General features: G+C 44.9%; 1 protein-coding gene across 1 annotated transcript in view; it reads left to right on the top strand.

Annotated features, from left to right (window-relative positions):
• IQCE (IQ motif containing E) overlaps nucleotides 1–14,088 on the top strand; it is a 31,906-nt gene that overhangs the window by 7,994 nt on the left and 9,824 nt on the right. The window contains exons 7-18 of the mRNA XM_075284707.1: nucleotides 795–865; nucleotides 1,170–1,283; nucleotides 1,951–2,001; nucleotides 2,683–2,753; nucleotides 3,258–3,330; nucleotides 3,590–3,639; nucleotides 3,890–4,053; nucleotides 5,251–5,306; nucleotides 10,812–11,008; nucleotides 11,094–11,174; nucleotides 12,666–12,765; nucleotides 13,031–13,201. Of these exons, the coding sequence (XP_075140808.1) occupies nucleotides 795–865; nucleotides 1,170–1,283; nucleotides 1,951–2,001; nucleotides 2,683–2,753; nucleotides 3,258–3,330; nucleotides 3,590–3,639; nucleotides 3,890–4,053; nucleotides 5,251–5,306; nucleotides 10,812–11,008; nucleotides 11,094–11,174; nucleotides 12,666–12,765; nucleotides 13,031–13,201 (1,199 nt within the window). The remainder of the gene's footprint in view (nucleotides 1–794; nucleotides 866–1,169; nucleotides 1,284–1,950; nucleotides 2,002–2,682; nucleotides 2,754–3,257; nucleotides 3,331–3,589; nucleotides 3,640–3,889; nucleotides 4,054–5,250; nucleotides 5,307–10,811; nucleotides 11,009–11,093; nucleotides 11,175–12,665; nucleotides 12,766–13,030; nucleotides 13,202–14,088) is intronic.

Consider the following 14,088-nt stretch of genomic DNA (forward strand, 5'->3'; position numbering starts at 1 on the left):
ATTATGACGTGGATTACGCACCATAATCTGCCCCCTCTGTGTCCGTGTGAACGGGCCCTTAAAGGGACTGGTCTGTTATGGACTTCTATTCCATGTCCTGGGGATCGGGGACCAGACCCCTAGTGATCAGGTGAATGGAAAGTCCCCCTAAGGCCTCCTTGTGAATGGGGCACTTGTGCACTTGTGTGTTCGGCGCTCCATTCATTTCTATGGGGATGTTGCCCCTAAGGCTTGGTTCACACAGCAGACTTGGAGACTCAGATTTCTGCCATTCAAGGCTTTCTCACCCTAAATCTCGGGCCACATCAGCCACGGACTCTATGGGAGGATCTACCAGTACCCAGCTATTCTCAGCGTCCTGAAAAAAGTGGCGTCCATTGCCGTCCCCTATTGACAATAATGGGAGACAAAATCAGCTCCAGATTGTGCTGTGTGAACCTAGCCCAGGGGGAGGGAACCTTCGGCTCTCCAGCTGCTGTGAAACTACAACTCCCAGCATGCTCCATTCACTTCCATGGGAGTTCGATAAACAGCAGAGCAAGTATGCATGCTGGGAGTTGTAGTTTTGCAACAGCTGGAGAGCCGTACGTTCCCTACCCCGACCTAGACTATGGGCAGGATAATGTCATCTGCTGCAATACCCTGCCTGGTATAAAACAAATGTGAAGTCATGATACCAGTGTGAACAGGGCCTTATCCTTCCTGACAACTGATTTGTGTGCACTTATTTGTTGTCGCTGACAATGTAGACGGTTCCGTCATTCAGCTGATGTAATCTTGTGCTTGAGTCGCAGGTTATATACCCGGAACACCAGATTTTAAGGAGAAAGAAGACATGTATGACCAGATCTTAGACTTGAAAAAGGTGGGTGACACACAGTAGGGTGCAGAGAGAAGGGTGGAGAGGGTGCAGAGAGAAGGGAGGATGGTGCTTTGCATTGCCATGTTTATGACTAAGACATTTAGTGACTACCCCGGAGGACCCTGATCCTGCAATGGTTAGTAGTGGTTGTCACCCAGCGTAACCCAATACTGGAATATTAAAGGTTCTTCCCATACTTCACAGAGCAGTTATGGGGGTGGGGGCTTCCATTTATCTCATGATGACTATCACTGATATATTTAGCGCATCGCTGCCACCATATTAATCTTCCGTTGATCCATTGCAGATGTTGCAGGCACAGAAATCTGACGCGGATGTCATGAAAACCAAGCTCAGGAGACTGGAGGAAGAAAACAACAGAAAAGACCGTCAGATCGAGCAGCTGCTGGACCCTTCAAGGGTGAGTGTGATCCCCTGCCAGGAGGAGTTACCCAGGATCCTTCACCCCAGTCTTCTCCAACCTGCTGCAAAGCTACAACTTCCATCATGCAGCTTTAGGGGTCTGCTGGGGGTTGTAGTCACAGGATGGAGATCTCGCTTTACTATATACAAGTCTGTGAGATTACTTGGTAAGTTTATTCCCAGGCTGTGTATGAACAATCTTTGGGTTTTCCAGTATGAGAATAGTAATGGTCTATTGTTAGCATAGGGCATCTTCATCAGATCAGAGGGGGCTGATTCTTAGCACTCTGCGCACGGTTCTGAAGCTCAGTTGTGAGCAGGTTAGGTGGGGTGGGGGGTCTGAATTTGTTCACGTTTAGTCCCCATGTACAGAGTGTGCTTCGGATGTGGGGCTGAGTTTGCAGCCGAATGCACTCGGATGACTCTCCTCATTCTGTGATGCATTCACGTCTATAGGGGCTTCCGACTCTTTCCGTTCTGATGACATGGATGATTATAGAGCAGATCTGTCCGGCTCCGTGTCATCAGAACAGAATGGATCAGAAGTCCTCATAGACGTGAATGCACTTGGATGACACTCCCGCTACACTCGGTCCCTTGTATGGCGCCGCACGTGTTGGTATGCTTGCTATGGTATAAAAAACTTTTTTTTTTCATAACTACAGAGTTCAGAGTTTGCAAGAAGCCTGGTGGACAAGAAAAGTGACAGCAGTCTGGTGAGTTAATAGAGAGGTCTTTAATTGATTTAAAGGGGTTTTTCAATTCATACACTTCTCCTATCCACACAATAGGGGATATGTTTCAGATCATTGGGGGTCCGACTACTGGGACCCCCAGTGATCAGGAGATTGTGGGCCCAATAGTTCCCTTGCATACTCCATGTGAATTGTGTGACAGGAGCTCAATTCACTTCTGTGGAGCTTACAGGGACACAGCCCCATAGAAGTGAATGGAGTGTGAGTTAGCCATGTGCACTGGCACTTCATTTACATTCAGAATGCAGGAAGACTTTCAACCCCCACCCCTGTTTTCCTGATATCTGGTGGTCCCAGCAATTGGACCACCAGGGATTTGACCTTTATCACCTGTTATGTGTATAAGGGACTCGTCTCTGTAATGACAAACCCCAATAAGTACATTGGAGGGGGCAGATGTTATATGACGGCTGCAACATCCTGGACACAATGGTTGTGTTACTTCCCTTCCATAATCTTCTTTTGTAGCCATTGCTGTATTGTATAGATGATGGGCAGCTCCTGCCTGACACATAGTAACAGCAATGGTAGACCCACATACAGAGTCACAGGAGCAGAGCCCCCAAAAATGTACATTATACACAAGTGCAATTCAAGTCATAGAGTGTGTGTAAATTCTAATACATTTTCTTTCCATTGCAGATAGTGAATAATCTGAAACAGAAGATTCTGAAGCTGGAAAAGCAGTGTAAGGAGAAGGATAACACCTTAAGGTAGGAAGCGAAACAAGCGTCACTTATAGGATATAGTATTACCTGTTGGGCTGATACAAAGAGCTAAAGGGGTTTTCTGAGAGTTAAATATGGTTGACCTATCCAATATCTGATCGGGGGGCCCTAGCTGATCAGCTGTTTGAAGAGACCGCAGTGTTTGGGTCACCGCACCATTTAAAAGGGGTACACAGAATCCAGCTGTAGGGTAGGTCATCAATTGAAGATCCATAGGGGTCAGACACCCGGGAACCCAGCAGATCAGCTTCTATTTCACACATTCATCAGTCAAACAGCTGATTGGTCGGGGGTCGGGTGTTGGACATGCCGATCTTTAATTGATGACTTATCGTAAGGATAGGTCATCAATTATTTAACCTGGAAAACCCCTTTAACCCCTGTTTCTTCTATACACTGCTCTGGGATTAATGTCCCTAGGCCATTCACCTATCCTGTTGTATATGGCTGCCGCTTGTATACCTTTATGTTTTATATATATATATATAGCAAACTCCAGACCGAGCTGAAAACCACCAGCCTGGAAGAGATGAGGATAGCGATGGAAACCTATTATGAAGAGGTGAGTACTGAGGATAATGTCACCTCATGGTGCGTCCACAAAGAGCGACACAAATCCGTATTCTCTTCACTTCCTGGCCTTGATAATATTATGTCCATAGAGCTCAATAGATGTATTTCATGGGGCCATGAACAAAGCGTAAGATCAATCCTAAACTAGCACCGTTCAGTCTCCAAGCTCAATGCTTAGGGAACCATCTCTGTGTCTATGGCAAGAAAAGAAAATGAATTGTATTTTACTTTTTGTTGAATATTTGCAGATTCAGAGGCTGCAAATGCTGCTGGCGAAAGCGGAGGCTGCACAACAAAGGTCAGTGGGAGGAAGGATGACTGTCCGGGGTCTGTTAAAGGGGTTGTCTAAGTCTGTTAGGTCTTGTCTAAGACTCTTCACGTGATGTCAGTGACAGTATACCGGCAACTCATTGAAGACGCTGCTGAATGCGGACTCGCTAGATGTGTACAATCCCTGACGTGTCATAGTAAAGTTGTCAGGGGTCTCTGTCACTCCTACCAATGGCTGTGAATGGGCCACTTCTAAAATAGGGTCTGGTTTTTGTTAGGCCTCCTCCAGAAAGTAAGGATTCCATCAGGAGACAAAAGGCATTGAATGCGGCCGTGCTAAAACTCTCCAAACAAGTCAAGGAGTTACAGGAGGAGAACAAGAGTCTTAAGGCTGATTTGGACAGAGCTATGGCGCAGTCTCCTACATCTACCAGATCGAAAGGTGAGTGCGCCCTGTATGGATTATTAGCTAAAGGGCCGGTCACAGGACGGGAAATGAAGTGCAATTTGAGGCAAGTATCCCCCTCAAATCCCTCTATGCTCCCGTGGCGGACAGCAGAGTTTTTGTCGCTGATTAAAGCCTGACGAATAAAACGGGAGTCTCCAGGTCACCTATGTGAATGGAGCACTAATGTACATGTGAGGACATGGGGTGTCCCATTCTCATGATCACTGAGGGGCTCTCTATGATCACATACTCACACTTATCCTGTATGTTTCGTGATGAAACCGCTTTCGGCTAGTTCCACCTGTGGCATAGACCCAGCGGGTTCCCCATCTGCAATATACAGTATATAGTGCTGAACAAAATGCAGTGTATACAACCTTGTGCTTCTAGTTGTGAACACAGAGCAGATCAATTCCTTGCTGTAAATTTGGCGCATTTTTCAGCCATTGCAATGCAAAGAATGAAAAGCAGCGAGGACGACGGTCTAAAACCCATGACAAAAAACAGGCGGGGCAACACGGTGGCTCAGTGGTTAGCACTGCAGTGGTTAGCACTGGGTTTGAATCCTGCCAGGAACAACATCTGCAAGGAGTTTGTATGTTCTCCCCATTCTATAAAAGAAGTACTGATAGGAAAAAAAAATGTACATTGTGATCCCTATATATATATCCCTATATGGGGCTCACAATCTACAAAAAAAACCAAAAAAAAGACAAGTAATTTCATTTTGCTGTGGATGGATCCCTTACAGGATGATACCGACAGAGGAGCCGCTACTTATGGCCTCAGCCTCAGTTTACATTTGCAGATTAGATAATAATTGTGTGACGCTTTACAGCCTGTACTATCACTGTTTCCACACCAGGGGGCGCTGTGATACAAGTTCAGTAATACAAGCTATAGATGTATTGTATAAGAATATTAGGTTTTTATTAACTTATTTTGGGTAGTGTTCTCTTTACTGTCACGTGATCATCCGGTGTACTGTTATTAGATAAGGAGAACAGTATAAAGACTTCACGAAAACAGGACACATGTGGAAATCTATTATGCAATTGCGTATGGAAGTGAATGATGGCAGAAGAAAGAGAGAGATGAGTCTCTCGGACATCACACACAAGATTCCTCACCTTTCGATCGCCTGCGCCCAGTCTTATTGTCATGCGCTTACATTTTGCTGTATTTATCTAGGTTACAGTGAGTGGAGCAAGCAGAGACTGGTGAGGAAGATCTCCGAGCTAGAAAAGGTGAGTGGAGCAAAGTTGTTTTCCACCAGAGTCATTCTAGGGATCTTCCAGGCTTATCAATCCATGACCGATCCGTAGGATAGGTCATCGTTTGTAGTTCGGCAGAGGTTTGGCATGCAGGATCCCTGAAGATCAGCATTCGGGTGAGCACTGCGGCCTCTGAACAGAAAACCTTGTACATTTATATCGCCGCTGTGCTTGGTATCGCAGTTCCGCTCTATTCACTCGAATGGGACTGAGCTGAGAACCAGGCATGAGACCGATGAGGAAAATAAGGTTTACTCATCTCTCTCCGTTCCTTCATTTCCATCGGCAGCAGGTTTGGTCTTGAGGACATTGGTTGGTGAACCCGCACTTTGGATTTGGGGGTGGGACCAAAATTTATGGCATATGTCAATATGGTGTATGTCAGTGAGGCTACGAATGAAGGACCTGGGAGCTTCTATTGGCTCCCAAACAATTGGCCTCATATCAGTAGCAACAAGGGTTTTTAACCATATAAAACAATCTGAATATACCTGTACAAAGGGGGGGGGGACACTGCCAGTGTAACATGGGAGGAATACCCCTTTAACCGGTTAAGGACCAGGCCCAGAAGTACATTAAGGACCGGGCCTCTTTTTTCAAATCTGACATGTGTCACTTTAAATGGCAATAACTTTGAGACGCTTTAACTTACACAAGTGATTTTGAGATTGTTTTTTCGTAACACATTATACTTCATGTTAGTGGTAAACACTAAGCAATATTTTTGTATTTATTTATTAAAAAAACTAGCAAATTTGATGGAAATTTGGAAAAAATTGCAATTTTCAAAATGTGAAATTCTCTGCTTTTCAGGCAGATAGTCATATCATCCAAATACATGAATAAATATTATCTCCCATATCTCTGCTTTATATCGGCATCATCTTTTGATTGTCTTTTAATTCATTTTGGATGTTACAAGGCTTACAAGTGTAACAGCGATTTTCCAGATTTACAAGAAAATTCCTCAAACTAATTTTTTAGGGAACACTTCAGTTCTGAAAGGAATTATAAAGGCCTATATAATAGAAACCCCCATAAATTACCCCATTTTCAAAACTACACCCCTCAAATTATTCAAAACAGCATTTGGGATGTTTGTTAACCCTTTAAGCATTTCATAAGAATAAAAATAATATGGAGGTCAAATTTAGACATTTCATTTTTTTTCACTAATGCATTCATTTAGACCTAAAATTAACACATTCACAAAGGGTTAAAGGAGAAAATGCATCTCACATTTTGTTATGCAATTTCTCCCGTGCACAGAAATACCCCACATGTGGGTGTAAACTGATTTTTGGGCACACGGCAGTGCACAAAAGGGAAGGAGCGACACTGGGTGTTTGAACAGCATATTTTGCTGGAATAATTTTCAGGCACCATGTCGCATTTGCAAAGCCCTTAACGTACCAAAACAATGGAAACCCCCCAAAAGTGACCCCATTTTAGAATCTACACCCCTCACAGAATTCATCAAGGGGTATAGTCAGTATTTAGACCCTACAGTTGTTTCACAGATTTTACTAACATTGGAATGTGTAAAAGAAAAATTACTAAAATGTCACTTTATCCCCAAAGTTTTCATTTTCACAAGGGGTTAAAGGAGTAAAAGCCCCCCAAAGTTTGTTAAACAATTTATCCTGAACACGGCAATACCCCATATGTGGCCATATTCTGCTGTATGGGAACATGGCGGGGCTCAGAATGGAAGGAGCGCTATTTGGCTTTTGGATGGCAGATTTTGCTGGAATAATTTTTAGGTGCCATGTCGCATTAGCAGAGCCCCTACAGAACCAATACAGTGGAAACCCCCTAAAAGTGACCCCATTTTGGAAACTACACCCCCCACAGAACATATCAAAGGGTAGAGTGAGCATTTTGACCCTACAGCTCTTTCACAGATTTTATTAACATTGGGACATGAAAATGAAAATTTACTTTTTTTCCAACAAACTGTCAATTTAGCCCCAAATTTTTCATTTTCACAAGAGGATAAAGGGGAAAAAGCTCCATAAAGTTCGTTACACAATTTCTCCTGAACACAGAAATGCCCCATATGTGGCCATAATCTACTGTATGGGAACATGGCGGGGCTCAGAATGGAAAGAGCGCTGTTCGGCTTTTGAAGGGCAGATTTTGCTGGAATATTTTTCAGGTGCCATGTCGCATTTGCAGAGCCCCTAGTGTACCAATAAAGTGGAAACCCCCTAAAAGTGACCCCATTTTGGAAACTACACCCCTCATAGAATTTATCTAGGGGTTTGGTGAGCATTTTGGCCTCACAGCTGATTCACAGATTTTATTAACAATGGGACGTAAAAATGAAAAATTAGTTTTTTTTTCCAATTAATCGTCCATTTAGCGCCATATTTTTAATTTTGCAAGTAGCTGAAGAATTAAAAGCCCCCCAGAGTTTGTTACACAATTTCTTCTTAACACGGCAATACCCCATATGTGGCCATAATCTGCTGTATGGGTATACGGTGGGGCTCAGAATGGAAAGAGCGCTATTTGGCTTTTAGAAAGCAGATGTGGCTGGAATAGTTCTCAGGTGCCATGTCGCATTAGCTGAGCCCCTAAAGTATCAATACAATGGAAACCCCCCATTGTGACCCCATTTTAGAAACTACACAGGTGACAGTAAACTGGAATTCACCAAGAAGTGACCCCATTTTGTAGGGACAATTTTAGGGCCTCTGCAAATGTGACGTGGTGTCCAAAAACAAAGAATCTAAATCTGCACTCCAAAAGCACATATCGCTCCTTCACATCTCCGTCCTGCTGGGTACCCAAATAGCGGTGTATGCCCACATGTATGACACTGGCGTACCCCGGATAACGTACTTAATGCCATATGTGGGTATAAATGGCTGTTTGGGCACAGCCGGGCACAGAAGGGAAGGAGCGCTTTTGGTTTTTGGAGCACAGTTTGGTTTTTGGAAGTCATGCCACTTTTGCAAAGCCCCTGAATTGCCAATAAAGTGGAATCTGCAGACATGTCACCCCATTTTGGACACTACCCCACTCATGGGATTTATCAAGTGGCGTAGCGAGCATTTTTAACCCTTGAGTGTTGCATTTATTTAGTTTCCAGAAATGAAAACACAGCTGATAATGAGAAGTTAAAAATGAAATTTTTCCAGAGATTTGCCATTTTAGTGCCCGATATGTTGTGCCCAACTTATGTCAGCAGAGACACTCCAAAAACTGGTAAGCGGGTATCCCGGGCACAACAGCTTTCAGAGCGTTCATCTCTGATACAAGGCGGGCACAACATGTTACGCACAGAAATGACGGATTCCTGGAAAAATTGTCATTTTCACCTCTCACAATCAGCTTCATATTCATTTATGGATAATAAGTTATAGCAACACTTGGGGGTTAAAAATGCTCTCTCTACCCCTGGATAAATCCTTCAGGAGTGTGGTTTCCAAAATAAGGTCACATATCAGGGGATTACACTTTACTAGCGTTTCAGCTCTTCAAAAGTGTCATGGCATCCAAAAACCAAACCGTCTGTGCTCCAATAACCCTTCTTCCCTTTTGCATCCAGCTGTGCCCTAATATCAGTTTATACCCACATATGACATTACGTCCGATATAACGGGTACACCAGTGTCATACATGTGGCATAAACTGCAGTTTGGGCGCACAGCAGGGCGCAGAAGCGAAGGAGCGCGATGCGGCTTTTGGAGCACAGATTTGGATGTTTGGTATCTGGACGCGATGTCATGTTTGTAGAGCTTGTAAGGTACCAGAAAAGCGGATTCCCCAAAGGAGTGACCCCATTTTGAAAACTGCACCCCTCAAAGAATTTCTCAGGGGGTGTAGTGAGTATTAGTATCCCAGACGTGACTGCACAGCGGATGGCGAAGAGGGAATATGTAAACTGTGCGGAGAACATTGCAGACACCAAATTCCCTACTATGTCCCAGTAGCTCCTATGATTGGGGGAGTCACTCTGGGGGTCACTTTGGGGGTCACTTCTGGTGTTTTTTCGCTCATAAGCTGTAAATATGGGGTGTCCCCTGATATTCGCTCGCACAGCTTATATATTCCCTGCCTGCCGCAGCCAGTTGTGTTCTAATAATTTGGCGATTTTGGGGGGGTTTTGCCTTGACATTGCTAGAGGCTATAATTTCTTTATTTTTCTGGTGACGTGGCCATATAAGGGCTTGTTGTTTGCAGGATGAGATGCATTTTGTAATGACACCATCTTTGGGTGCCTACAACATACTGAATACATTTTATTAACTCTTTCTTGCTGGATTAAAAAAAAATCAATCCTGCATTGAGTTTTACAATTTAAATTTTTCGCCATGCAGCATACAGCATAAGTAACATATGTCCTTTATTCTGCGGGTCGGTACGGTTACGGCGATACCTCATTTATGTTATTTTTTTTTGCGATACTAATTCTGCAGAACAAAAACACATATGGGGACATAAATCAATGTTTTTTGCATCGCCATCTTCTGAGAGGCGTAACATTTTTATTTTTCGGTTGACAGTGTTGGTTGAGGGCTTATTTTTTGCGGGAAAATGTGCGCTTTTTATTGGTACTGTTGTGGGGTGAATATGACTTTTTGATCACTTTTTATAGCATATTTTGTAGGATGAGATGGCAAAAAATCATTACTTCCGGCGAGTTTTTTCCGGGTTTTTTTTCCGACGTTCACCGTGTACATTAAGTATTATTTCAGTTTTATTGTACAGGTTGTTACGGACGCGGCGATACCAAATATGCATTGCTTTTTTAATTTTTAGTGCTTTTTTTTATATAATTCATTTTGTATAGAAAAAAGGGATTTTTGGACTTTAGAACTTTATTACTTTTTTCATACACTTTATTTTTTTTTTTAAACTTTTTTTTTTACTTTTTCATGTGTCCCTTTAGGACACTTGAATCAGTTGATGCTTTGATGAAAGCATCAGCTGATTCTACACAGTAGCTGACAGGACACGAGCAGGACATGAGCCTGCTCGTGTCTTGTAAGCTGCAGGGGAAGTGAGACACATCGCTCACTTCCTCCACCGCCTGGCAGGATCACCAGGTATGTGGGGCTCCGGTAGTCTGGGGTCACTGGCCAGACCCCAGACTACCTTCTACTGACATCGGCACCCCCCGATCTCGCCGCGGGGGGTGCCGATCACTTTCAATTGTCGGCGGATCCCTTTCGATCGCGCCGTGATGTTTGACGGCGCGATCGAAAGGGTTAACACGTCCAGTCGGACTCAGTTCCGACTGGACGTTATGGAGGAAGGGGTTAGGTGTTAGTAACACCTAACCCCTGTCCCCCCCGCACCCCTCCCCCCGCCAGAAAGGTACCTAAAGGCCGGACGTATTTCGGCAATAGTCCGGTCTTTAGGTACCAGCACATGAGGCCGTAAATTTACGTACGGCGGTCCTCATGTGGTTAAAGATCAGCTATCACTTATATGCCATTTTTAAAACTGTGTTCTGTACATTTATAGAAATTGGAAAGTGCGACAAAGCCATCGGCAGAGCAAGGTAAATTGGCTCAAGTAACAGGAACGGCTACCCCCAGTCCGGGAGACGGTCCGTCAGTCCAGAAACTGAACCCTGAAGAAGAGTGTGAAAGATTGAGGAACCTGGTCAAGAAGATAAAGGAGGATCGGGCAGATCTGCAGGAGCGACTCGGGGCTAAGGAGTAAGCAGATGAGGCCCGGGGTGGAGGAGTCTGTGTCACTGAAGGGTGGATTGGGGTCTGATCTCTGTCATGTTATTCTTTACAGCGCCGACCTGAAAAAACTGCAGCAGGAAAAGACCGAACTGGAGAAGCAGCTGCAAAAACTGAAGGAGAGAAAAGATGAAAGGTGAATGTCCATGTCATTACAGTGATGGGATCCGCAGACATGTCCGCTCCTTGGTTATTGTTCTACTGTAATCTCATACATCCGATGAACACATCTAGTCAGTATATGGAGCCCGAAATGGGGCATGAACTAAAGAGGACAATCCCTCACCACAGAACAGGCTCCATCATGTCCTTATTGTGGATGGGTTATCAGGAGGACACTACATGTATGAGAAGATAACCTGACCACAATAAGGACATCATGGCTGGTTATCAGGATGGGACACTACATGTATGAGAAGATAACCCGACCACAATAAGGACATCATGGCTGGTTATCAGGAGGACACTACATGTATGAGAAGATAACCTGACCACAATAAGGACATCATGGCTGGTTATCAGGAGGACACTACATGTATGAGAAGATAACCCGACCACAATAAGGACATCATGGCTGGTTATCAGGAGGACACTACATGTATGAGAAGATAACCCGACCACAATAAGGACATCATGGCTGGTTATCAGGATGGGACACTACATGTATGAGAAGATAACCTGACCACAATAAGGACATCATGGCTGGTTATCAGGATGGGACACTACATGTATGAGAAGATAACCTGACCACAATAAGGACATCATGGCTGGTTATCAGGATGGGACACTACATGTATGAGAAGATAACCTGACCACAATAAGGACATCATGGCTGGTTATCAGGAGGACACTACATGTATGAGAAGATAACCTGACCACAATAAGGACATCATGGCTGGTTATCAGGATGGGACACTACATGTATGAGAAGATAACCTGACCACAATAAGGACATCATGGCTGGTTATTAGGAGGACACTACATGTATGAGAAGATAACCTGACCACAATAAGGACATGATGGCTGGTTATCAGGAGGACACTACATGTATGAGAAGATAACCCGACCACAATAAGGACATCATGGCTGGTTATCAGGAGGACACTACATGTATGAGAAGATAACCCGACCACAATAAGGACATCATGGCTGGGAAAGTTCTTGTGTCCACTGGTAACCAATCAAGACGCCAGATGACACCATTAAAATGATTAGAGGAAACATATAAAACTGCAAAATGTTTATTTATATTTGCAAAACTCTTTAACTTTTCTTTGTCTACAAACTTAAATATGTTTATGATCATGGGCTGCACCTTTAAGAAGCTATTCCCTATTCAGAAGATAGGGGATAATTTGCATATTGATGGGGATCCAAACACTGAGACCCCCACCCATCAGGAGAGTGGGAGAGTTGTGGCCCCTGTTCTGAATGGAGCAGTGGTTGGATCGGCCCCGCACCGCTCCATTAATTTCAGTGAGCACTCCCAGAATTTATTGGTGCATTTCCGTTCCAACCATTGCTGCATTCTGATCAGGGCATAGCTCTCCTGTTCTCCTGATTGGTGGGGTCTTGTAGAGATAAATAAGATAAAAGTCACTTCTTGTCTTTTTATTTCACATCATAGAGAAGAAATCAACCGACTGAGCCAAAAAATCAAGAGATTAGAAGCGGAGCTGGAGGATGTGAAACGCGAGAAGGGGTCTGCCCTGGAAGCCGCAAGAAAGGTTCATTTATATTCTTTACGACACATTCATTTCTATGGGGACTCTGGATATTGCGGTCCCGGTGGCCCCATAGAAGTCAATGGAGCGCTGGCCACACAAGTACATCTGCACTTTGCATTCCCTTCTCTCCTGATCACTGGGGGTCCCAAGAAACTTATACCAGTAGAATAATCCATTCACCATTATAGTCCCTGTATATAGTGTATACACACATACACAGCTATGGCTCATTTTTCTATGTACGATCTCTTGAATTTTTATTTAGGCACAGAAGGAGTCACGAGGGTCCCGTCCGAGCTCCGCCAGGAGTGCATCAAGTGCATCATCGTCCTCATCACACCGAGGGTCCAATAGTTCTTCCAGTGGAGGAGAGAAGAAGAAGAAACAGGAAGCAGCTGAGATTATCCAGAAGAACTGGCGGCGGTATAAAGGCAGGGTGAGCGATGTGTGCGACTGTGACGCCGAAACTATAGAGCGTGCAAACATATAGAGGAGCGGGTGCACGGCATGGTAGCCCTTAGGGCAAGGGTCTCAAACTCGCGGGCCGCATGCGGCCCCCCGAACAATTTTGTGCGGCCCGCACAAGCTTAGGGACGCCGGATCCAAGTTGAATCCGGACGTTTCACCATTTTGCCCACAGGCAGTTTTATATACTGCCGGAAAGCTGACAGTGCGCTGAGTTCAGCACACTGTCGGCTTTCCCGATGTGGGCCCGGTGTGAAGAGCTTACGGTCCGGTACCGTAGCTCTTCTATGGTCGGAAGAGCGTCTCTGACACTCAGTCAGAGACGTCCTTCTTCACAGCACAGCCAATCGCGCTGTGCTGTGAGAGCCGGGAGGAACGCCCCCCTCCCTCCCTGATAATGCTCGTCTATGGACGAGTACTGCGAGCAGATGGAGGGGGCGTTCCTCCCGGCTCTCACAGCACAGCGCGATTGGCTGTGCTGTGAAGAAGGACATCTCTGACTGAGTGTCAGAGACGCCTTTCTGACCATAGAAGAGCTACGGTACCGGACCGTAAGCTCTTCACACTGGGCCCACATCGGGAAAGCCGACAGTGTGCTGAACTCAGCGCACTGTCAGCTTTCCGGCAGTATATAAAACTGCCTGTGGGCAAAATGGTGGAAGGTCCTCTTTAAACATTGAGGTGGAATGAAGGGGCTCATGACACTGGGGGCAGACGAAGGGAGGGGGGAGAACGGCATGACACTGGGGCAGAAATGGAGGGACATGAATCTGGGGGCAGAGATGGGGGGGACATAAAACTGGGGGCAGAAATGGAGGGACATGAATCTGGGGGCAGAGATGGGGGGACATGAATCTG

This window comes from Leptodactylus fuscus, chromosome 8 (assembly GCF_031893055.1).
Source record: "Leptodactylus fuscus isolate aLepFus1 chromosome 8, aLepFus1.hap2, whole genome shotgun sequence".
Classification (NCBI taxonomy): domain Eukaryota; kingdom Metazoa; phylum Chordata; class Amphibia; order Anura; family Leptodactylidae; genus Leptodactylus; species Leptodactylus fuscus.